The 24,311-nt window shown below is 38.5% G+C and overlaps 2 protein-coding genes across 3 annotated transcripts in view; one reads left to right on the top strand and one right to left on the bottom strand.

The window, feature by feature from the left end:
• Nucleotides 1–19,305, bottom strand: part of DNAAF6 (dynein axonemal assembly factor 6) — a 47,568-nt gene extending 28,263 nt beyond the window's left edge. The window contains exons 1-5 of one of the 2 annotated variants that reach the window (XM_040265034.1): nt 18,927–19,305; nt 12,424–12,561; nt 7,808–7,880; nt 5,019–5,124; nt 2,155–2,251 (exon numbers count right to left, since the gene is read on the bottom strand). In XM_040265034.1, coding sequence (XP_040120968.1) covers nt 2,155–2,251; nt 5,019–5,124; nt 7,808–7,880; nt 12,424–12,558 — 411 coding nt within the window. In that variant the 5' untranslated portion in view covers nt 12,559–12,561; nt 18,927–19,305. Of the gene's footprint in view, nt 1–2,154; nt 2,252–5,018; nt 5,125–7,807; nt 7,881–12,420; nt 12,562–18,926 lie in introns of both variants that reach the window. The other variant, XM_040265033.1, reaches the window with a different exon arrangement.
• NUP62CL (nucleoporin 62 C-terminal like) overlaps nt 19,151–24,311 on the top strand; it is an 87,785-nt gene continuing 82,624 nt past the window's right edge. The window contains exon 1 of the mRNA XM_040265032.1: nt 19,151–19,310. The gene's annotated coding sequence lies outside the window, so the exon portion shown is untranslated. The remainder of the gene's footprint in view (nt 19,311–24,311) is intronic.

Below are 24,311 nucleotides of genomic sequence, written 5' to 3'. Positions count from 1 at the left end.
GAAACTTCTGAAAGAGATGGGAATACCAGACCACTTGACCTGCCTCTTGAGAAACCTTTATGCAGGTCAGGAAACAACAGTTAGAACTGGACATGGAACAACAGACTGGTTCCAAATAGGAAAAGGAGTACGTCAAGGCTGTATACTGTCACCTTGCTTATTTAACTTATATGCAGAGTACATCATGAGAAACGTTGGGCTGGAAGAAGCACTAGCTGGAATCAAGATTGCCAGGAGAAATATCAATAACCTCAGATATGCAGATGACACCACCCTTATGGCAGAAAGTGAAGAGGAACTAAAAAGCCTTTTGATGAAAGTGAAAGTAGAGAGTAAAAAAGTTGGCTTAAAGCTCAACATTCAGAAAACGAAAATCATGGCAGCCAGTTCCATCACTTCATGGGAAAAAGATGGGGAAACGGTGGAAACAGTGTCAGACTTTATTTTGGGGGGCTCCAAAATCACTGCAGATGGTGATTGCAGCCATGAAATTAAAAGACGCTTACTCCTTGGAAGAAAAGTTATGACCAACCTAGATAGCCTATTCAAAAGCAGAGACATTACTTTGCCAACTAAGGTCCCTCTAGTCAAGGCTATGGTTTTTCCAGTAGTCATGTATGGATGTGAGAGTTGGACTGTGAAGAAAGCTGAGCACCAAAGAATGGATGCTTTTGAACTGTGGTGTTGGAGAAGACTCTTGAGAGTCCCTTGGACTGCAAGGAGATCCAACCAGTCCATTCTGAAGGAGATCAGTCCTGGGTGTCCTTTGGAAGGAATGACGCTAAAGCTGAAACTCCAGTACTTTGGCCACCTCATGTGAAGAGTTGACTCATTGGAAAAGACTCTGATGCTGGGAGGGATTGGGGGCAGGAGGAGAAGGGGACGACAGAGGATGAGATGGCTGGATGGCATGGACGTGAGTCTGAGTGAACTCCAGGAGTTGGTGATGGACAGGGAGGCCTGGCGTGCTTCAATTCATGGGGTCGCAAAGAGTCTGAGCGACAGAACTGAACTGAACTGAGCAATTTTCATGAGAGAAACAGAAAGGCTCTAAACAGTTTTATTTATTTAGGGCCTAAAATTTCTTTTGAGTTTAGAGTAATTCGCAATGTGAAACATCAAAAACATAATCTTACAGTCATTTAAGAGAGAGAAATTTGAATATTACTGGTAAAACCCTGGGAGCTAATTACTTCAAGATCACTTGAAACCTAACTCATTAGAGTTTGAAAAATCTCCTGAGGTCCTTAAAGATGCTATTCCCATTATGTTTTTGATCCAATTGAATGTCAGATTTTGTTAATAAGAGAAAACCGGAAATTTATGCAAAAGAGAATCCATTTACCATTTGCTTAAGGAAAAATGTTAAGCATCTCCTATGGGCACCTCAGTATTCTATGTCATAGAGTATTCTAAGAGAGGGATGGGAAAATACAGATGCACAGCCTCTACTCTCAAAAACTAAACTCCCAGCACCAAACACCAGAATTACTAGTGTATATTGCCAAAGTGAGTTGCATTTCACACTCTTGGTTAGATCCAGTAAAGTAGTCTCACTGATATCACTGGTATCGCCATTGTTACAGAGAAACAAACATCCTTTGCTTGGCAAAGGATGCTCTCCAACATGCTGTACGTCATTCAGATAAGGGAGCAAAGCAACAATTTGGATGTCTTTTTAGAGTGTTAAGTCGGTAGTTCAGATCCAAAATTTAAGGGGAAAAAAATCTCCTTTTACATTCCCTAATGTAAGCTGAGTCATTAAAAGATACAGATATAAGAGATAAGACAGATTCAGGGAAGGAAATATTTCATTCTGAATGACTGTCAACTCATCAGAAATTAATAACCAATCAGATGGTATGGATAGGACAGAACTAGGATGAAAGAAAATTCAGTCTAGATTAGGTGGTGTTATTAGGCTAGAAATAGTGTGTTACATCATATGACTCTATTTATTTGTAAATCTTATCCATATATGTAAACTTATTTTATTTTGTACATATAACCAATTTTAAACAAATAATCTATTCTATTATTCCCTTAGTGCCTCAAACATAGCAACCACTATTTTTAAAGGGCTTACAGCCTTGAATAACAGTCAATTTAACTATAACGGTCATATGGAAAATGGGGAAGAGGGGAGAGGCTTACCACTAGATCCTTGCAGCATGCAGTTGACGCATCCTTTCTGGTCAATCCTAGGAACATATCTTCTGTTCCCACCTGCTGTTTGAATACAATTTCATATCTGAAAAAAAGCCAGTGATATAGAGACTCAAATGAAAGAGCAATTTCCTGTCACAGAGCAGAAAACTAGAAACTTATGAGGACATGTTATTACAAAAAATAAAAGGACAAAATAAATAAAGTGCTTGCAGTTTTTCAGGCATGTAGCATAACATAAAGAAAATAGAAGTCAGAAATTTAGTCAAAAAAACCTAAAACTGTAAAGCAGGATTTATGCTGTATATACTTAATTGTCTAAAAATAAAAGTTAACTGTTTCAGAGCTATACAAACAGTAAAAGTAGAAGAAAAAAGGAAGGTCCTTCCCTGGAAAATAATGACTCAGAAGAATAGTGGGCCCATAATCCAGAGTTTCATGGATAGAAAGAAACCTTCTGCCAAATTTAAGCCACAGGTTAGAGTGATAAAAATCCAGGCTTAGTACTCTTTCTGTCATTAACTGTGTGATCTTGGTCAAGTTGCAAACTCATGTGGTCTCAGCTTCTGGATTTGTACAATTTATGGAAATGGGTGAGTTTGAACTAAATGATCTCTATTGTCTTTTCCACCTCAAAAATTCTACAGTAGAAATACTGATCATGTAGACAGCACAGCTACAACTACAGTGTTTAGAATCTACAGAATCCTTAGTTCAAGGAATGATTTTCCTGGTATTTTACCTCACAGAAGACAATCCACAAAACTTTCCTAGGCCCCCAAATTTGGGACCCTAGGGATACAGTGGTTTATAGAAACCCCCAGCCATAAATGAACCCTATCTTTTTAGATGGAATGAAGTAAGCAAACATTTACAAATAATCTTGTCTGTTTAATTCTACTCTAATGAAGAAATGGCAAATCTCTGGATAGAAAGAAGGACAACATTGAACTTCTCACCACTTGCGAACCGGAATACCCAAGGATGAAAGAGGGATTTCTCTGAGTTGAAACAGGACTAAGAGTAAACAGCATTTTGAGATGGAACACTTTTTCTTAATAGACTATAACAGCTCCCAGGTATTTACACAGGTGAAACCAGGTTAAAACAAAACAAAAAGATATTGATCTACATGCCCTGGACTCCCACGTGGATTTGCTCTAGCTGTTGCCCTTCCCCTCATCTCCAGATGCAATTTTCCAGCTGCTTTCTCTATATATTTGCCTGAAGGTCCCACGGCACCTCACGATCCACACACCCAAACTCCAACTCCTACCAGTTCTACTTCACTACATTCCCAATCGCAGTTAATGGCTTCACTCTTCACCCAGTCACCCAAGCGACTAATCTCAGCATCATCTTTGATGTTTTCCTCTTATTCATCATATCTAATCAAATACCAAATCTTCCTTCAAATATCTCTCAGATAAATACCCTCACATTTCTCTCTAAGGTCAGTGACTTAGCTCAGCTCCTTATTATTTTTATTTGGTAACTTGTAATTCTTCTTTTGTGATCTGCTTGTTCCCATTCTATATCCATTTTGTTCTTTATCAACTAGGACATTTTGAAATGTATTTGCATAAGATACAAAGTAAAGATTAAAAAATCTTATAAAGCAATTTTCTTCGTATCCTTACTGGAGTTCTTTTTCATTTAAAGTTTTGAGGGATATTCTTTTGACAGAACATCAAACATCAAGATGAAAAGTAAAAATTTACTCAGATTTGGAGCTTGCCACATATGGCTGTTTGACATTCACTAAACTATATGACAAATGAATGATTTAATTCTTACCTTTCACAGGACTGTGTAGGCACTGTATAAACATAACCTGGGATTCACTCCCTTGATATTTAAGATGCAGATGGAAATGTTTTAAAATCCCCTTTGATTTCTCTTTTTATGAGATTTACTTTTTTTAAAACATTGTTTATTTGAAAGTTGACTACTTTTTTCCAGTTAATTATCTGCAGCCTCCCACTACTTCTATTTTCAGAACTGAGGTAGAAGATAGAAGCATAGTTTTTTTTTTTTTTAATATTGGACACAGTTTTACAGTCGGAATTAGAAAATTTCTCAGATCACTTACCATAAAAGTTTTCAATAAATTTTAAAGTACATTGTAATTCAATAACTACTGCCTTTGTTTTTCAAGCTATTCTAATATTCAACCAAGATTTTATTTTAAAATACATATATTTAAAACTTAGTGTATTTAATCATTAATTTCAATTATGTATGTAAACATACTTTAACTTTAAAAGAATAGTGATTTCATTTATTAGTATGCAAGGCTTTTTATGATAATTCTAAAATTCATATTTATGATTCCTATTGAAAAGGCTAGAAAGCAAGCTTTTAATTCTGCCTGCAAAATATACTAAACACAATACTAAAATAAGTAGTAAATAAGTCCAGGTAAAAGCTGATAATTGGTGGGAGAACATAGCATTTTACTCAGATTATGGAACACTGAGTAATTAAAAGCAAGTCTTTGCACAAGAACATGGCATAATAATTTAGTTTGTATGAATGCTTATAATTTAATGGGCTGGTTTTACCCACTGGTACTTACACACCATACAACTAAATGATACTAAATATAAATTCATAATGGAAGTGACTGTATTTTTCATCTTTTGCTAGATAATAACGGAAAGAAAGGTATTATGTTTTATTGTTTCTGCACTAGAAGGAAAAAAATAATCTATTACACATGCCTTCTGTGTGTCACCATAGTTTTACCTTTTATGTGGTAGAAATTACTTTGTGAATCTTGTCAAAAATAGAACAGTATTAGATGACACATCTAAAACTCCCAAACATGTACCTGACTTCATTTGACTTACTCTGGTGTATCTCTAACATCCCACATATCATGATGCTCTGCTCCTTCTGAAACTTCCTCTGGATTCCAGATCTCTTCACAATTTTCACTACTAGTTTGAGGGATGACTGTGAAGAAAGGGGAGATAAAGCTGAACCTCCTGCCCTTTTTACCCCTTGAAATCCCTCCTGTCCTTCTTCACATTAAATTTGGGATCACTGAAGTGAAACATTTTCTATTTGTAATCACTAGCTTGTTTTTTGGTCAAAGGAAGCTAAATTAGTAACAGTTGACTTAAAGTTTTTAATTAACACACAACCAATACATTGAAGAGTTGTAATAATATATGTAGAAAATTTGGAAAAGATATATAAGTAAAAAAGAAGAAAATAAAATAATCTACAATCCAACCACTCATAGATAGTCAATGATAGCATTCTGGTGTATATCTTCCTAGTCTCTCTCTGTATATGTGTATATACACATATCTCTCTATATCTACAAATATATATATACACACACATATATGTGTATGCTGCTGCTAAGTCGCTTCAGTCGTGTCCGACCCTGTGTGACCCCATAGACGGCAGCCCACCAGGCTCCTCCATCCCTGGGATTCTCCAGGCAAGAACAATGGAGTGGGTTGCCATTTCCTTCTCCAATGCATGAAAGTGAAAAGTGAAAGTGAAGTCGCTCAGTCGTGTCCGACTCTTTGCGACCCCATGGACTGCAGCCTACCAGGCTCCTCCATCCATGGGATTTGCCAGGCATGAGTACTGGACTGGGATGCCATTGCCTTCCCCGATATATGTATATATACACATATAAAACATATAATAATAAATATTTAGTACATAAAATAACATTGAATATAAAATATATATTATATATGTAATATATTGCACAAAGTGAAAGTGAAAGTGAAGTCGCTCAGTCGTGTCCGACTCTTTGCGACCCTGTGGACTGTAGCCCACCAGGCTCCTCTGTCCATAGGATTCTCCAGGCAAGAATACTGGAGTGGGTTGCCATTTCCTTCTCCAGGGGATCTTCCTGACCCAGGGATCGAACCCAGGTCTCCTGCATTGCAGGCAGACACTTTACCCTCTGAGCCACCAGGGAAGCCCATATATTGCACAACATATGTGCAAATAAATATTACACCATTTTTCAGAAACAAGTAGGATCATATGTAAAATATTTTTACATCAAAGAACAAATCAAACATGCAATCAAGATGATTTGGGTAGAAATATTTTATCTTGTACTAAGCTATATTATTGAAGGCAGGAGAAGGGGACAACAGAGATGGACATGAGTTTGAGCAAGCTCCAGGAGTTGATGATGGACAGGGAAGCCTGGCATGCTGCAGTCCTTGGGGTTGCAAAGAGTCAGACATGACTGAGCGACTGAACTGCATGCAAGCCTGACATAATTCTTTAAAAATTCTATCAGTGAAAGAAATTGAAAACAGTTGAGACAATGATCGTTTTTAATCCAGTATTTTCCTCATGTAGACGTAAGCTCTAAAGAAAATCTCTTTTACTTGTCTTTTATGTCAAACTGAGCATGTTCCTGGGTTTCTACATGTCATATTCAAATGTTTAAAAGTAAATAAGCATGCAAAATCCTATCTTGAATTTGTTCCAACTATTGGGGCAGCAAATGGCAACCCACATTAGGTGTAGAACAGTATTTTGAGTCTTTCAAGCATTCCCAGAAATGTACCTGGTTGTCAGGTTTTCAATTCTGCCAGTTCTTTTGAAATGATCTGTGTCTATATAACATGGGCTTTGTAAAGCATAATTACAGTTTTATATATAAAGTTTTACGTATGACTCGTTGTTCTCAGAATTTTGGGATTATTAAACATAACATTATAAGAAATACAGGCAGCACAGAAATACATCCAAATTTGAACTAGTCTTCTATGAAGTGAATATCTCTTGAATAAGGCAAATATACTCTTGAGTATGTAGAACAATAACCAGTGAAATTTAAAAATTGTCCACTCAGACATCATTTTAGTCATTATTTTAAACATTTTTCTAGACAAAATTTTTTACAACTACTAAGTACTTCATTTCCTTTCCCAGTCCACCCTCTGGTAACACGACCAATAGAATTAGAACTTTCTAGATTTTTTAAGTTGCGTAAAATGTTTAACTCTGTGAAAATGTACAAGCCAAAACACAAGTAAAACATCCAAAAAATATTTATTCTAGTTTATTGGACCCATGACTTTATAAGTCACCCCATGGGCTTTAATTTTTTTCAACATTAGATGAAATCTTGTGGTTATTTGTTTTATTGTGTTTTCCAGAAAACTATTAGTTCAAAGGGGGCAATGACTCTATTTTGATCTCCATTATAGTCTCAGAGATGACCATACTAGTTGGTACATAATAGGCTCTCAACAAATATTTATTTAATGAATTGATGAGTGAATTCTGTGAAACTGCCAGAATACAGCAGCATAGAAGGTGAAGAAGCTAAGCATCTTGGTAACTAGATCCTAAATATTTTTTAAAAAGTTCTCTAACCACATGGACTTTCTTGTTTTTCCATCTCAGGAAACATGCCCCAAAATGTGAATAACTCAAGGCAAATTAACTTCAATTACTAGAAAAACAACTTACCTGCAACACAGAGTAAAAACTGCATCTTTATATGTAAATAGCTGTTCATCATCCCTACAATTATTTGAGTTAATCTTTGATAAGTGCTAGTGGTAGCATTACTCTCCCTATAATTTTGCTCCCAAAGAAGAGAGTATACTGATTTATATGCTATACTTCTTATAGTATAACTTACCTTCATTCTCTTCTCTTTTTGGTGGTCCAATATTTCCAGGTCCCATGGCTCCCATTGCTGATGAACTATTTGACTGGAGGAAAAGAAAAAAGTCCAATGTTCTATAATTACTACTTGTATAACTTATATGACCAGTAATACTTTAAATTTGATAAGCTTTCCAGGTACAATGTCATTGAGCTACCCAGTTTAATTATCCATTATTGTTATACAACCAAGAGACAGATGTCAAGTATTATTTTAAATGTGTTTTCCTTGTCCTTTCAAAAAGCATTTGGTTTAATAGACCCTAAGGCAGAAGTGATCTTTGATCAGACTAAATCCCCAGTTTCAGCCCAGTGAATCATGTATTTATGGGGACAGGGGGATGAGTGACATTCATCCCTTTGAAGATTATAACCAAGCATTAGTATAACATGGATTTTGGATTTTGGCAGTTGTCTGGTCATAGTTAGATGGGGAACAGAAGGATGGGAAAGTTTTATAGAAATGGAAACAAACAACTAAATAGAGTCTAACTATTTAGACATCAAACAACTCATTTAAAAGTCTTAATAGCTTTTACTTCTTTCCACCGTGGGTATGAAATACTTCATCTCACCACCTCATGACACTAAATGAGTGAATTTAAACAGCAATCCCAAAGTGTCAAACGCATGATAAACCACTTCAGTCTTCAGGCAAATTCAGATTTACTTCGCCATCTTCTGCACAAGCATACATACCCCCCAACACACAGCTTACAGGACTGCCTCTGGCTCACCAGCAGAATAGTTTTCTTTTTTCAACTAAGTATAACACACATTCAGTTCAGTTCAGTTCAGTTGCTTAGTCGTTTCTGAATCTTTGCGACCTCACAGACTGCAGCACGCCAGGCTTCCCTGTCCATCATCAACTCCTGGAGCTTATTCAAACTCATGTCCATCCAGTCAGTGATGCCATACAACCATCTCATCCTCTGTTGTCCCCTTCTCCTCCCGCCTTCAATCCTTCCCAGCATCAGGGTCTTTTCCAATGAGTCAGTTCTTCGCATCAAGTGGCCAAAATATTGGAGTTTCAGCTTCAGCATCAGTCCTTCCAATGAATATTCAGGACTGATTTCCTTTAGGATGGAATGGTTGGATCCCCTTGCAGTCCAAGAGACTCTCAAAAGTCTTTTCCAACACCACAGTTCAAAAGCATCAATTCTTCGGTGCTCAGCTTTCTTTATAGTCCAACTCTCACATCCAAACATGACTACTGGAAAAACCATAGCTTTGACTAGATGGATTTTTGTTGGCAAACTGATGTCTCTTTTTAATATGCTGTCTAGGTTGGTCATAGCTTTTCTTCCAAGGAGCAATTATCTTTTAATTTCATGGCTTCAGTCACCATCTGCAGTGATTTGGAGCCCCCGAAAATAAAGTCTCTCACTATTTCCATTATTTCCCCATCTATTTGCCATAACACACATTACACCTTCAATATACCGGAAACCACTTCATTGGTCCCTCTCAGGAGTTCTTTGATATTTCAAGAAAATCCCAATTTTTTACTAATTGTTCTTGCTGATGTCAAATTCTGTGGCTCCAATTCACTCCGTTGCTGGCAGTCAAAACTTATCACTTGGCCCTGACCAACCAGCACCTCTAACTCTCCCTTTCCAGGATCCTGCCCTTATCTCCCAAGATTTCAGACAAGTACAAAAGTTAAAATGTCCTGTTTGGGCAAGAGAAATAGGGTCTGTCCTTGAAAGCTGGTGGAAAATCTCACCTGGTTTATTCATTTATTATGCTAAATTATTCCAACAGCTGTAGGTTATTAGTTATAAATTAATCTATAACATTTCAACAGTTTCTCAGGCAGTAACTATTCCTTTCCAGAGAGTTGCTTCGAAAGTGCTATGTCTGTGGTTAAGGTGTTGTTGTTTAGTTGCTAAATTGTGTGATTCTTTTGTGACCCCACGGACTGTAGCCCGCCAGGCTCCTCTGTCCATGAGATTCTCCAGGCAAGAATACTGGAATAGGTTGCCATTTCCTCCTCCAGGGGATCTTCCCAACCCAGGGATTGAACCCACATCTCTTGTATCTCCTGCATTGCAGGCAGATTCTTTACTACTAAGCCACCAGGGAAGCCCTTAAGGTGTTACAAGCATTTAATGTGCAACTCCCAAGATAATTTTCTGTACTTTTTTTTTCTTTTAAATCACTAAAGTCATATAAAATTGCAGTGCTTTTCTTAAGTTATTAATCACCAGAATACTAATAATACTAATAGTCAATCAGGGTAAAGAATTTTTTGGAACATGAGGGCCTCTTGTTTTGTTGAGTGCTTCCTTCCATAGCAAATAAAAATCCATAGAAATAAAAACTTGAACATTCCCGACAAAAATCAGTATGCCCTCTATGAACACTGATGATTGGATCAGTATATCAGAACAGAGGGGGAGTTTAAGTTGATTAACCTAATGAAAATAAATAATTAAAAATAAAATTTTCACTTGAAAAGATGGATCAGGATAATAAAAAACAGTAAAACCACCTGGCAATTGTTTCTATAAGATTATCATTTCGACCTCTACCATGAATCTACATCCAATTATCTAAGCAATTTATCATTGCAATTCATGCCACCGTGCAATATGTAAGAGAGTTAGAACATCCTTGGTATGTTATCTGTGCAAAGTGGTGAACCTTATTTCCCAAGGTCTTAAAATCCCCTTGTGAGTTTAAAAGATAACAGACATATTCTTTCCCAATCTCCTATATTCTTAACAATTCATGGTGAGGATAGTGTAAATAAACCAATGTGTATGCAACAGTTTTAAATGCTGTTTAAGTGTATTTTCAAAAACACATCACTCTTGTAATCATTCTGCAGTTCCCAAGATTAATGCATGTTAAAAAATGAAAAGCTATTTCTCTCCTGGAAAATTTAATAGTTCATTAGAAACATTAATTATTCTCCCACTGTTCTGATACTCCAATTCTATATCCTCTAATGATATCTGTACTGTGGCGTCTGAATGACCAATTATCTCAAAATTGCTTATAACCCAGATATACAGAATTGTACATTATTATAGTAATTTTCCTCTATAAATTGTACAATTTGGTAAAATGATTCTAGTCTCTTTATTCTCATAAGCACTCATCTTTCCCCTGAAAATGCCTCTAGTTGCAAATAAACATCACCATGCATAAATGCCAAAGGAAATAGGCTTTGTAACCAGGATAAATTCTTATCTATGAATCTGTCCCAGTTACAAGTTCCATTTCACTTTATTCAAGATCACTATTTCTCAAGCACTGACTATACTTTTTCTATATGGCATAACCTTACCTTTCCCAGGATGTACCACTCTATCTCAGCTAAGGTAGCAAAAATGAGTTTGCCTTCCCAACTTATTGGTATATTGCTCTTAACTTTTTCTTCTGTGTCTTATTTGTTGTATATCTTCAGTGCTGTTACTAATGACCTGATCTTTCTTTCTTTGGCCTCTACTAAGAATTTTCCCTGATTAAAACTTCTTGTTTACTAATTCTGGCTCCAAGCCAACTCAGTTCCCCTCCTCTACAAATTTTACTTCCATCTGCAAGTCTTACTTGCCCTGTTCCACCTAACTTCTTCCTGGAGGGTAGAAGCTCAATCCAGTGTCAACCTGAACCATTGAATTGGCTGCCTATTTAGATTATACTACTTGTTTTTCCACACTATGGTAAAAAAGAATTTGAGGAGGAGAAAATTGATATGTATGTTCATGGGAGATGGTTTATTCATGGTAAACTGGCCATGATAACAAAGAACATTAAAATACTTTAAAGCAAATTGATATATTCTGCTATACTAGGAGATTTCTGCCTTCAAACAAATTTTGTGTGCCTTCACATTGGCAGTCTGATAGTCAAAGTTTGCTAATATCCACGGAGATGGAGAATGGAGAGCAAGGGGTTACATGGAAGCCTTTTGAGTATTCTGAGCATACTGGCAATGAGTGTGAAATAGTCAAAGGTCAATTCATGCAACTCTCCTACCCAAAATGAAGCCCATCTTGCTGCTGCAAGACTCCCTGAGGTTCCCTTTCTTGACCCCAAATGCTATTTGGCTAACTAGATCCCGCAGCTCTCTCTGAGCATGCAGCCGGAAGCCAATTTTAATAGGCTTAAGCTAGTTTGTCCCATTATTTGGCTCAAAATATTTTCTGTTCTGCCTTCATGTGTAGACAAATCAAAAAAATTAAGGGTTTGGGGGGTTTAATTAATACTGCCTAATTAAAATTATTTGTTTTATAGAAATATTGTCTAGGCCTAAAAATCCTAGCTACCACTCTTTGCACTGGTTGTCAAGCATTCTCTGGCCATAAATATAAATGACAAACATTTTGAAATGTGGCTATTGCTACCATAGTTACAGAACTATTTTCCTATTCAGTGTTCAGGTAGTTTAGAAAAAATATAATTATGTTTGCTAGAAATGTACTAGAGGTTATACTCTCATGCATAATGAGCCCTGCAACCTCCTGTGAATGTATTAGATGACACAGCCCTGCTCCCACAGCAAGGTTGGAACAAGTTGTTCAAATACAGTTTCACGACTTAGTGTGATCAGAACTAATTCGTCTGTAAGTATACGACCACCTGTCCGGACTCAAAGTCATCCTCTTCAGGATAAAGTAGCTTAGAGAGGGCCTGTAATGCAGAAACTGAAGAAATTGTTTCAATTTCCATATTTTCAAAATCCATATTTTCTGTTTCCATATTTTCAGATTCCATATTCTGAGGAAGAAGATAATCAGAAAGAGGTATTTTAGTTTTCTATTTTATTTAAGACATGAAGATTTTTCTAAATTGTCCTATCTCCCTTCTTTCCCTGGGTCGCTCCATTCTCTTATTCCTCCTTGAGAGTCCTTGTAAACTCCTTCAAATATAGCTATTATGCTGATTCACAGAGACTCACAGACTTACAGGGCAGCAAGTAGACAGAAGTATTCAGCTTGCTTTATTAAAACTTCATGCTCAATCTAACAAGCATTTCTTGAGCACCTACATAGTGGTTCTTAGGTTTTAGTGGGCTTAAGAATCACTGGGGAGTTAACCAAAATGCACATTCTTAAACTCAACCTCTAGAGAAAAGGTGTCATGTAGAATGCACATCATTATTTAGAAATGTACTTATGTAGACTACCTTTTTACCTTTTCTCTTTTATGCTGTCTAAGCTGTATATTCTATTTAGTGAACTGAAAAGGATGTTTGCTGGGGTGAATGTCTCAAGGAAAGTTACTCATTTCACACTTTCGCCTCAGGCAGCCCTGTACTTTCTGTTATTTAAAATTTTAATCAACCCTGATGATGCCTCGCATTATACGGCTGTTTGAGGCCTCTAGTGAGTTGGTTCATTAACTTTAGTGAAAGTTCATGGAAATAAATTTTCTCTTGATTATAATAGTGATACTATGTATGCCTATTGTGGAAATTTTAGGAAATAATACATTAAAAGTAGAAATAAGAAAATTACAAATACCTGTACTCCTATCAACCAGACATCAGTCTTTTAAAATACTCTCTACCATTGTATTTAGAGTAGGAGTTCAGGATTTTTAAAAATCTTGAAAGTGTCAGACTCTAATGAAAAACCTGAATAAAGACTGTAGAATTAGGCTTATTATTAGTGATTTGGGCATAAATATAATAGGAATCTTTTCTACACTTCTGCTGATATTTTTCAAACATTATTCTATAAAATTAATTCATAGGAAAAATTTCTTTAGCACTTATATTAAATGAACCATTAAAATGTTTCCATTGTGCATAGAAAAGTAATATAAAAGGATTCTCAAAAGAGTGCTGGTACAATCTCCTGTCAAAATCAACTGCATGTAATGGCAGTTTACAAATCTATTGTTTTACTCTTATGTTTTACCATTATTATGACCTTCCTTTTTAAAAGGAAAACTGATCTGAATACTTATTGGAGATGTCAAGGGTATGAAACAAATGTTAAATAACTCTGTACACCTAGCATAGAGGCAAGTATATCACAGTGGTTAAAAGTAAGGGCTCTGGAGTCATGCTGCCTAGGTATGTATCTATCATTTACTTCCTACTCTGCGACTCTGGACACATCATTTAATCTCTCTATACCTCATTTTCCTTATCTATAAAATGGGAATGATAACAGCGCTACTTCATAGGGCTGTTACAAGCATTAAGTAGCTTAATACACATAAAAGAGCTGGGAAAAGTGCCTGGCACATAGCAAGTACTCAATACATGTTAGCTATTACTGGTTCTTTAAAATTTTAATTTTGCTGGGCATGAATATCATTTCTAATAATGATGTCAAAAACCTTAATAATAAAACTCATTACACTGAAAACTCATTAAATTGGAAAAAGTGAAATAAGAGGCAATAAAACAATCTTCTCTCACAGTATGGTCTTGTAGTCTGCTATGGAAATGAATAATTGACACATTAAATTAAATGAAGAGGCTCCTGTTTATATTTTTAAAGTCCTAGCTGATTATGTGTCCATTAAATATTTACTTAACATCAAAAGCAAAAAGTTTACTGAAACATTTTCTACCTTAGTCAACGAAAGGGAAAAATGGATCCAGATATCAGATGCAATGACATAAGTGGTATTTTGAGTTGAGATTGTACAATGAGACTTTTAAAAAACAAATATAGCAGAAATTGCTTTATTATTCCAGCATTATCTGCCTCACAGTATTGTTGTGATGGCTATATTATGCAATGTGGGTGAAAGAGTTTGCTAAAATATGAAAAGCTTTCTAAAAATATCATTATTATTTGGTACATAGTGCCAGCACCACAGGTACACAATGATGAGGATTGCCAGAGATCAACGGTGGGCTGGTGAGAGAGGAAGAAACTGGAACCAGCAGAGCTAACCCAGAAGAAAGGCATTCAGAAGTCCCAAATACAGCATCTGAGATAGCAATGAGAACTGCTATTCATGCATACTCATCAGCTTGGCAGTGACACGGCAGCAAGAGTTTCAGGACATGAACAGTGTTTCAGCAGAAAGGTTGAATAGCCATGGTTACAGCAAGGTCTATTTAGGTAAAGCAGGACCCTGGTCCACAGGTAGGGGTACAGGAGGCAGGGTGGGGTTCTTGAGGTGGGAGCTGGCAGCCAGAGAAAGGTTCAGAATATGGTAGGGTTCAACATCACAGCTAGAAAAGAGAAGAGGAACCAGACACTCCATCAGAGGCTTTCTAATGTCCCAGGAGAGGTTATGAAGGAAGGCTGCAGTTCATTAGGTACATTGGATACTGTATTTAGGAAAAGCAGATTAATTATAAATGCACATCAGTGGGGAAGTACCTCTGGCCTTGTTCTCATTTGGTGAGAGACAGAGCAGTGTGGGCAATGGGAAGCTACACCTGGAAGCTGAGTGTCTTCAGTAACTAGAGCTGGCATGTAGTCAGCAGTTGGTGAATACTGAACAAAGCATGATTAAATTCATACAAAAGTTGATTTCCTAGTCATCTTGGAAGGTTATACATTGATGGAAATTATGCTATCAATGCTCAAAATATTTTGGAATTGCCTTCATATGTATCACCAAAAAAAACAGGTATCGTTATGGTATCACTCCACATCATATTTGTTTCCAAGTGATTTCTAGCTATATCTAGATATCACATCTACTTTCAAACTATGAAGATCTGATATTTGAGGATATTCAAAAGAATGAGCTACAAGCCTTAAGGCGATTCTAAAAGAGTAGTTTCAAAAGTAATTTGAGCAATAACAACAGCATTATAATAAGTGGATAGTCTCCCAAAGTGACTGCTTTGAAGGGAATACCACTCCTTGGGATGTAATACAAATCACAATAATTTTTAATAATGCTCTTTATATATGAAGTATATTAGGAATCAGACTTCTTAAATTCCAAATCATGCTGGCACAGAATGGCATAGCTTCATACTTAGATAGAATGAAGTAGAAATATCATAATGAAGTTGGCATGGCAGCAAAAATAATTTTTACCATAGCAACTATAACAATCACCTATAAGCACAAAATAATAAACCATGACAAGCTTCTCGATATTGTATTCCAACAAACAAAAGAATCAGCAATATTAATCAAAGAACTAAGTGTCTAAAGAGAAAAACAAGAATTTGAATTGTTAGAAAACTATATTCTAAGTTCAGTGGAAATGAAGATTCTACTAGCTTTTTTAGAAGACTAACAAATCAAGAATAATTCATTAAGCTATTAAAAACCTATTGTAATTCATTTGATACAAATAGATCACATTGGAAAAATTAGAGCAAGATGCCTTTTTATGAGTTATGCATTGTTATTTATTTGTAGGACTATCTTTTATTTGTAAATTTGATATAAAGTTCATTTTGAGCCTGGCAATCAAGGACCTTCAGGATATAACCCCAGCCTAATTTTCTGCCTTTCCTTCCTATTATTCTCCTACACGTAATCTGCATTCTGTTAAAAACTGAACCTCTAATTAAACATACCCTATAATCTCCTGCCTTTGTACTTTGGAATGTACTCTTCCTTTTGCTTACAGTAGTGAGAGCATAGTGATTTCTCTGGCATTGACACTTAAACAGTCCAGGAATAAATTTAAGGCCAGTTTAACTAGGAATTTCATTTAAAAAATATATTGCTAAATGTTTTCTTTGAAGTTTGGTTATATAGAAAATAAATTTTCTAGACCTCTCCCCCTTTTGTTTTCTCTCACTCGCTTTTCGGAGAAGGCAATGGCACCCCACTCCAGTGCTCTTGCCTGGAAAATCCCATGGACGGAGGAGCCTGGTGGGCTGCAGTCCATGGGGTTGCGAAGAGTCAGACACAACTGAGTGACTTCACTTTCACTTTTCACTTTCATGCATTGGAAAAGGAAATGGCAACCCACTCCAGTATTCTTGCCTGGAGAATCCCAGGGACGGAGGCACCTGGTGGGCTGCCGTCTATGGGGTCACACAGAGTCGGACAGGACTGAAGCGACTTAAGCAGCTGCAGCAGCAGTAGCAGCACTCTTTTGCTGGCTAGTTCCAGTGGCAGAGTTTTCCAGACAGTACCTTTCATTTTTCCCACATCAACTTGAAACCTTAGGGCCTTCACAGGTAATGGGGGGATCTCTCTTGGTACTAGCCACAGTGAGCTAAAGGGGCAAATGCTTCAGTATAAGCTCTTTAACCAAAATATTGGAGCCATTTAGGGACTAAACAAGATCAAATAGGATTACTCCAGACTGATGGTACTGAAACAATAATATTGATAACTTGAGATTAAGTTAGACTGTAGTTAAGAGGGCTGGGGTCATGCTTCCTTTTTATTTTTACCTTTTATTTCTTTTTGTTTTTACAGTGTCAATAGGAATGGCTCTCTGACTTGAACTAATTGGAGGAAAGTCTAGGTTAAATTGGTGAAAACTCTGAACTACATACTATTCAAAAAGAAATGATATCTTATTGATTCAAGTTTATATAGCAAATAAAATTAGAGTAATAAACACCAAATATTATCATTTGGGAACTTGTTTAATAGGTAAACACATATCCCCATGTAGAGTGCTGTTTACAGCTGAATGATTTGAAAGTATTAAAAATTCATTTACTCTCTTAAAATTGGCATATCTTCTGCAACTTTATTTACATAGTGCCTTATTTAACGATTCCTGTATTAAAATTCTTCCAAAAACACAAAAGTAAGCATCATTGCTGCCTATGTCTGAGTTAAATTATAATGTACTGGTTAACTGGTTTTTTTTTTTTTTCTTACATTTTTGACAACTATACACTTCAATGCTTCCCTATTTTTGTTTTCCTTCTTTTTTGGCTGCACTATGCCTGTGCATGCTTTAGGAACTTCCCGACCAGTGATGGAACTGGTGACCCCTTCAGTGAGAGCATGGAATCTTAACCACTGAACCACCAGGGAAGTCCCTCCCTGACTATTAAAACTAATTCATTTTGACTTTGTTTTTAAAATACCAAGGATAATTTTCTTATTTTAGGTCTCTAACTTTCACTGCCATCAAGTGTACTAAGTCAGAAGTAACTATGGGGACTTAACAGAATTTTAATTACAATTTTAAAATATTTAATGGAAGATGATTTTTGAAAGTACCTGGGATATTTCATAAACATAAAGGTCAAGAAATGAGCTGCTTGATTTAGTATTTCCTATATCCACTATTTTTTATTTTAGCCAAACTTAATACACTTGCCAATAATTTTTGTTGTTGTTTCTGTCCCATTCCCATACTTCACCTTTATCTGAAAAGTTGAGATGGCTCATTGTCCTTTAGTACTTTTAAACTTTCTCCCCAAGTCAACAGGTCTGTTTTATTCATTTCTTCAGGAAATAGTCTCTGTTCTGAATCAAAGCTCTTAGGAGAAATGACCCCTAACTCTCGGCTCAAACTCTATTCTCGACTCTCACTCAGATTTTATTTTTTGTCACAGTCTGTTACCTTTTGATGCGAACAGTTCAACAACAATATAATGCTATCTCAATCAGCCCTTGGTGAGTAGCAGGTTTGGTAGGTACAAGTAGTCTTTTACACACCACGCTCCACTCAACTGATCTGACCAACATTCCTCAGAACTCAGGCCACAGCATTCACATTCCCTCACACAGGGCATTGTCCACGTAGCAAGGGACAGTCTGAACAGCAAAATACCCCCTAAAAATATATCGCAACCAAGCATGCTGGTCCAAGATAAATCATGCCTATACGTGTAAAACAAAAAGTACACTGGCTGCTCCAACTTGGAGCACCCAGATCTACCTACAAGGAAAAAGTTTTCACTCTCAGATTAGCGATACAACCATTAAGTGCGTGTGAGTATCTAAAGACGTGGGTAAGGCGTCACATTTGAGAAGCATCCATCCCTTGTCTAGTAAAACTGGCTCATATCACTCACATTCTAATAGACTGAGTTTTGTTAAAGCTGAATCCTGCTTCTAGCACCAAAGGCTGGGGGGATTTAGAACAAGACTGTTTTATCTGCAACTTGTGGCGTTTGCTGGGTATCTCTCAGCGCCGTTAGTATTTAGAGGCCTCCCTAGTTGCTCGGATAGCTAAGGTATCTGAGGACCCCGTCTTTTCCCCTCCTAAGGGTCAGGTTTCCTCACCTGTGTCACTTTTGGGGTGGCTCTCTAGGCTCCGAAAAGAAAGCGCGGAGAGCTCTGCGTCGCTCTGTTGCCTGGGTAACAACTTTGTTTCCCAACTCCCCCAACCCCCACCTCCGGGTTCCCGCTTGACTTTGCTGGCCAATCATAGAGGAGTCTTCTTTGACCCTCGTGGGAATCAACCAATCGGAGCCCGTGCCAGCTGGGGTCCGTAACCGCCCTTTCTAATTAACTAGGTCTACCCCTTTAAGCATCGGTCTCTGTGAGCTTGGCTCCAGAGGGGACGCGCCCACTGTGGAGACCGGTTTTTTCCGGCCCCAGAAGGCCCCGACCCCGCCTCTCTCGCAGTCTCAGCCGCTTCACGATTTACTTCGAAGTGCCACCCGGGTAAGTTTGCGGGGTTTCGTTTGTTCCGGGCATCAGCCAGTTCCCTCCTTACTTTTTTCCTGAGCGTGAATTCTAGGTTGGACTGCTTGTTCTCCCGCCGATCTGGAGCAGGGGGACGGAACGGTGGGCTCGGTGGCCCGGGGGTTGAGATTTTGCTGCGGCTTCACTCGCTCTCTCCACGCCCCCTTTCTGCCCAGTGTTAGAGATGCGTGTTGTGGTAACATCCCGACTTAAACCGTTTGTGTGTGTATGTGTGTGTGTAGGGTGGGATCGCGTTCCCCCCCACCTCCCGTGGTGTGCAAGCCTTCGGGATCCGGAGCCACAATGGGGAGCGCCTCTTCTGCTGCCATGAGGCTACTAGAGGGCAGGAGCTACGTGTTGGTCCCACTCCCGGGAACGTCGCCGGACTCCGTGCCCCAGCGTTTCCCGCCTTGGAGTGGAGAAACGCAGGCGTTCCGCGGGTTTGTCATTGCTTGACTATCGGAGTGTTTGCCCTTCGTCTAGAAGTTCCGTTGTGACCCTCGTTTCTCCAGAGTCCTGTGGTGTGTTTGGCTCAATAAATATTTGGAGTGTTCGGAAACGACCAGCTGTGTTCGCTAGTGGGTCACTTCATACAGTATTTGTGTGTTGTGAGGAGAAACAGTGGAAACAGTGTCAGACTTTATTTTGGGGGGCTCCAAAATCACTGCAGATGGTAACTGCAGCCATGAGATTAAAACACGCTTACTCCTTGGAAGAAAAGTTATGAGCAACCTAGATAGTATATTCAAAAGCAGAGACGTTACTTTGCCGACTAAGGTCCGTCTAGTCAAGGCTATGGTTTTTCCAGTAGTCATGTATGGATGTGAGAGTTGGACTGTGAAGAAGGCTGAGTGCCGAAGAATTGATGCTTTTGAACTGTGGTGTTGGAGAAGACTCTTGAGAGTCCCTTGGACTGCAAGGAGATCCAACCAGTCCATTCTGAAGGAGATCAGCCCTGGGATTTCTTTGCAAGGAATGATGCTAAAGCTGAAACTCCAGTACTTTGGCTATCTCATGCGAAGAGTTGACTCACTGGAAAAGACTTTGATGCTGGGAGGGATTGGGGGCAGGAGGAGAAGGGGACGACAGAGGATGAGATGGCTGGATGGCATCACAAACTCGATGGACGTGAGTCTGCGTGAACTCCGGGAGTTGGTGATGGACAGGGAGGCCTGGCGTGCTGCGATTCATGGGGTCGCAAAGAGTCAGACACAACTGAGCGACTGAACTGAACTGAACTGAACTGAACTGAAGTGAGGAGAGATAGGGCAGATTTAATGGATGGTTACTGTTGGTTTTCCAGGGCTTGGAATTCAGTTATAAATTAACTAAATTGTTTTCCTTCTTTCTGCTCTCTGGTAAATAGTAAAGCTTGAGTAATTTGTCTATTCTACTTGTTATTACCACAGTAAACAAAAAGCGAACATAGAACATTTAAGTTTTGGCTAAACTTTTGGCTTTTTGGCCAAGTTCAGTTCAGTTCAGTTCAGTCGCTCATTCGTGTCCGACTCTTTCGACCTCATGAATCACACACGCCAGGCCTCCCTGTCCATCACCAACTCCCGGAGTTCACCGAGACTCACGTCCATCGAGTCAGTGATACCATCCAGCCATCTCATCCTCTGTCGTCCCCTTCTCCTCCTGCCGCCAATCCCTCCCAGCATCGGAGTCTTTTCCAATGAGTCAACACTTCTCATGAGGTGGCCAAAGTGCTGTATCTTCAGCTTTAGCATCATTCCTTCCAGAGAAATCCCAGGGCTGATCTCCTTCAGAATGGACTGGTTGGATCTCCTTGCAGTCCAAGGGACTCTCAAGAGTCTTCTCCAACACCACAGTTCAAAAGCATCAATTCTTCGGCACTCAGCCTTCTTCACAGTCCAACTCTCACATCCATACACGACCACAAGAAAAACCATAGCCTTGACTAGACAGACCTTGGAGAAGGAAATGGCAACCCACTCCAGAATTCTTGCCTGGAGAATCCCATGGACGGAGGAGCCTGGTAGGCTACAGTCCACAGGGTTGCAAAGAGTCAGAAACTACTGAGCAACTTCACCTTGACTAGACGGACCTTAGTCGGCAAAGTAATGTCTCTGCTTTTGAATATACTATCTAGGTTGGTCATAACTTTTCTTCCAAGGAGTAAACGTCTTTTAATTTCATGGCTGCAGTCACCATCTGCACTGATTTTGGAGCCCCCCAAAATAAATTCTGACACTGTTTCCACTGTTTCCCCATCTATTTCCCATGAAGTGATGGGACCAGATGCCATGATCTTCGTTTTCAGAATGTTGAGCTTTAAGCCAACTTTTTCACTCTCCTCTTTCACTTTCATCAAGAGGCTTTTTAGTTCCTCTTCACTTTCTGCCATAAGGGTGATGTCATCTGCATATCTGAGGTTATTGATATTTCTCCCGGCAATCTTGATTCCAGCTTGTGTTTCTTCCAGTCCAGCATTCCTCATGATGTACTCTGCATATAAGTTAAATAAGCAGGGTGACAATATACAGCCTTGTCGTACTCCTTTTCCTATTTGGAACCTGTCTGTTGTTCCATGTCCAGTTCTAACTGTTGCTTCCTGACCTGCATACAGATTTCTCAAGAGGCAGGTCAGGTGGTCTGGTATTCCCATCTCTTTCAGAATTTTCCACACTTTATTGTGATCCACACAGTCAAAGGCTTTGGCATAGTCAATAAAGCAGAAATAGATGTCTTTCTGGAACTCTCTTGCTTTTTCCATGATCCAGCAGATGTTGGCAATTTGATCTCTGGTTCCTCTGCCTTTTCTAAAACCAGCTTGAACATCAGGGAGTTCATGGTTCACGTATTGCTGAAGCCTGGCGTGGAGAATTTTGAGCATTACTTTACTAGCATGTGAGATGAGTGTAATTGTGTGGTAGTTGGAGCATTCTTTGGCATTGCCTTTCTTTGGGATTGGAATGAAAACTGACCTTTTCCAGTGCTGTGGCCACTGCTGAGTTTTCCAAATTGGCTGGCATATTGAGTGCAGCACTTTCACAGCATCATCTTTCAGGATTTGAAACAGCTCAACTGGAATTCCATCACCTCCACTAGCTTTGTTCATAGTGATGCTTTCTAAGGCCCACTTGACTTCACATTCCAGGATGTCTGGCTCTAGATACGTGATCACACCATCATGATTATCTGGGTCATGAATATCTTTTTTGTACAGTTCTTCTGTGTATTCTTGCCACCTCTTCTTAATATCTTCTGCTTCTGTTAGGTCCAGACCATCTGTCCTTTATCGAGCCCATCTTTGCCTATACCGTAATTCCCTTTATTACTGTAGGTGATCAGAGTTGAAGTATATTAAATATTACTTCTCTCAGATACTTGTGGAGCTAAAGTTATATAAGCTATGCTCTCTCTTCTTTCTTGATTGCTTTTATCTTTCTTATTCTCCCTCTGACCTGGAGCAGGGGGGCTGAAGGGTAGGCTCAGTGGCCAGGGGGGTAAGGAGATTTTGCTGAGGTTTCTTTTTTTTTAATTTAAATTTATTTTAGTTGGAGGCTAATTACTTTACAATATTGTATTGGTTTTGCCATACATCAACATGACTCCGCCACGAGTGTACACGTGTTCCCAATCCTGAACCCTCCTCCCACCTCCCTCCCCGTACCATTCCTCTGGGTCATCCCAGTGCACCAGCCCCAAGCATCCTGTATCCTGCATCAAACCTGGACTGGCGATTCGTTTCTTACATGATAGTATACATGTTTCAGTGCCATTCTCCCAAATCTTCCCACCCTCGCACTCTTGCACAGAGTCCATAAGACTGTTCTATACATCTGTGTCTCTTTTGCTGTCTCGCATATAGGGTTATCATTACCATCTTTCTAAATTCCATATATATGCGTTAGTATACTGTATTGGTGTTTTTCTTTCTGGCTTACTTCACTCTGTATAATTGGCTCCAGTTTCATCCACCTCATTAGAACTGATTCAAATGTATTCTTTTTAATGGCTGAGTAATACTCCTTTGTGTATATTTATCACAGCTTTCTTATCCATTCATCTGCTGATGGACATCTAGGTTGCTTCCATGTCCTGTCTATTATAAACAGTGCTGCAATGAACATTGGGGTGCATGTGTCTCTTTCAATTCTGGTTTCCTCGGTGTGTATGCCCAGAAGTGGGATTGCTGGGGCATAAGACAGTTCTATTTCCAGTTTTTAAAGAAATTTCTACACTGTTCTCCATAGTGGTTGTACTAGTTTGCATTCCGACCAACAGTGTAATAGGGTTCCCTTTTCTCCACACCCTCTCCAGCATTTATTGCTTGTAGACTTTTGGATAGCAGCCATTCTGACTGGTGTGAAATGGTACCTCATTTTGGTTTTGATTTGCATTTCTCTGATAATGAGTGATGTTGAGCATCTTTTCATATTTTTTAGCCATCTGTATGTCTTCTTGGGAGAAATGTCTATTTAGTTCTTTGGCCCATTTTTTGATTGGGTCATTTATTTTTCTGGAATTGAGCTGCAGGAGTTGCTTGTATATTTTTGAGATTAGTTGTTTGTTAGTTGCTTCGTTTGCTATTATTTTCTCCCATTCTGAAGGCTGTCTTTTCACTTTGCTTATAGTTTCCTTTGTTGTGCAGAAGCTTTTAATTTTATTAGGTCCCATTTGTTTATTTTTGCTTTTATTTCCAGTATTCTGGGAGGTGGATCATAGAGGATCCTGCTGTGATTTATGTCAGAGAGTGTTTTGCCTATGTTCTCCTCTGGAGTTTTATAGTTTCTGTTCTTATGTTTAGATCTTTAATCCATTTTGAGTTTATTTTTGTGTGTGGTGTTAGAAAGTGTTCTAGTTTCATTTTTTTACAAGTGGTTGACCAGTTTTCCGAGCACCACTTGTTAAAGAGATTGTCTTTAATCCATTGTATATTCTTACCTCCCTTGTCAAAGATAAAGTGTCCATAGGTGTGTGGATTTATCTCTGGGCTTTCTATTTTGTTCC

The sequence above is a fragment of the Oryx dammah genome, unplaced genomic scaffold (assembly GCF_014754425.2).
Source record: "Oryx dammah isolate SB20612 unplaced genomic scaffold, SCBI_Odam_1.1 HiC_scaffold_23, whole genome shotgun sequence".
NCBI classification, from domain to species: Eukaryota; Metazoa; Chordata; class Mammalia; order Artiodactyla; family Bovidae; genus Oryx; species Oryx dammah.
Note: the sequence above shows the minus strand (reverse complement) of the source record. Positions and strands in the feature narration are given on the sequence as shown.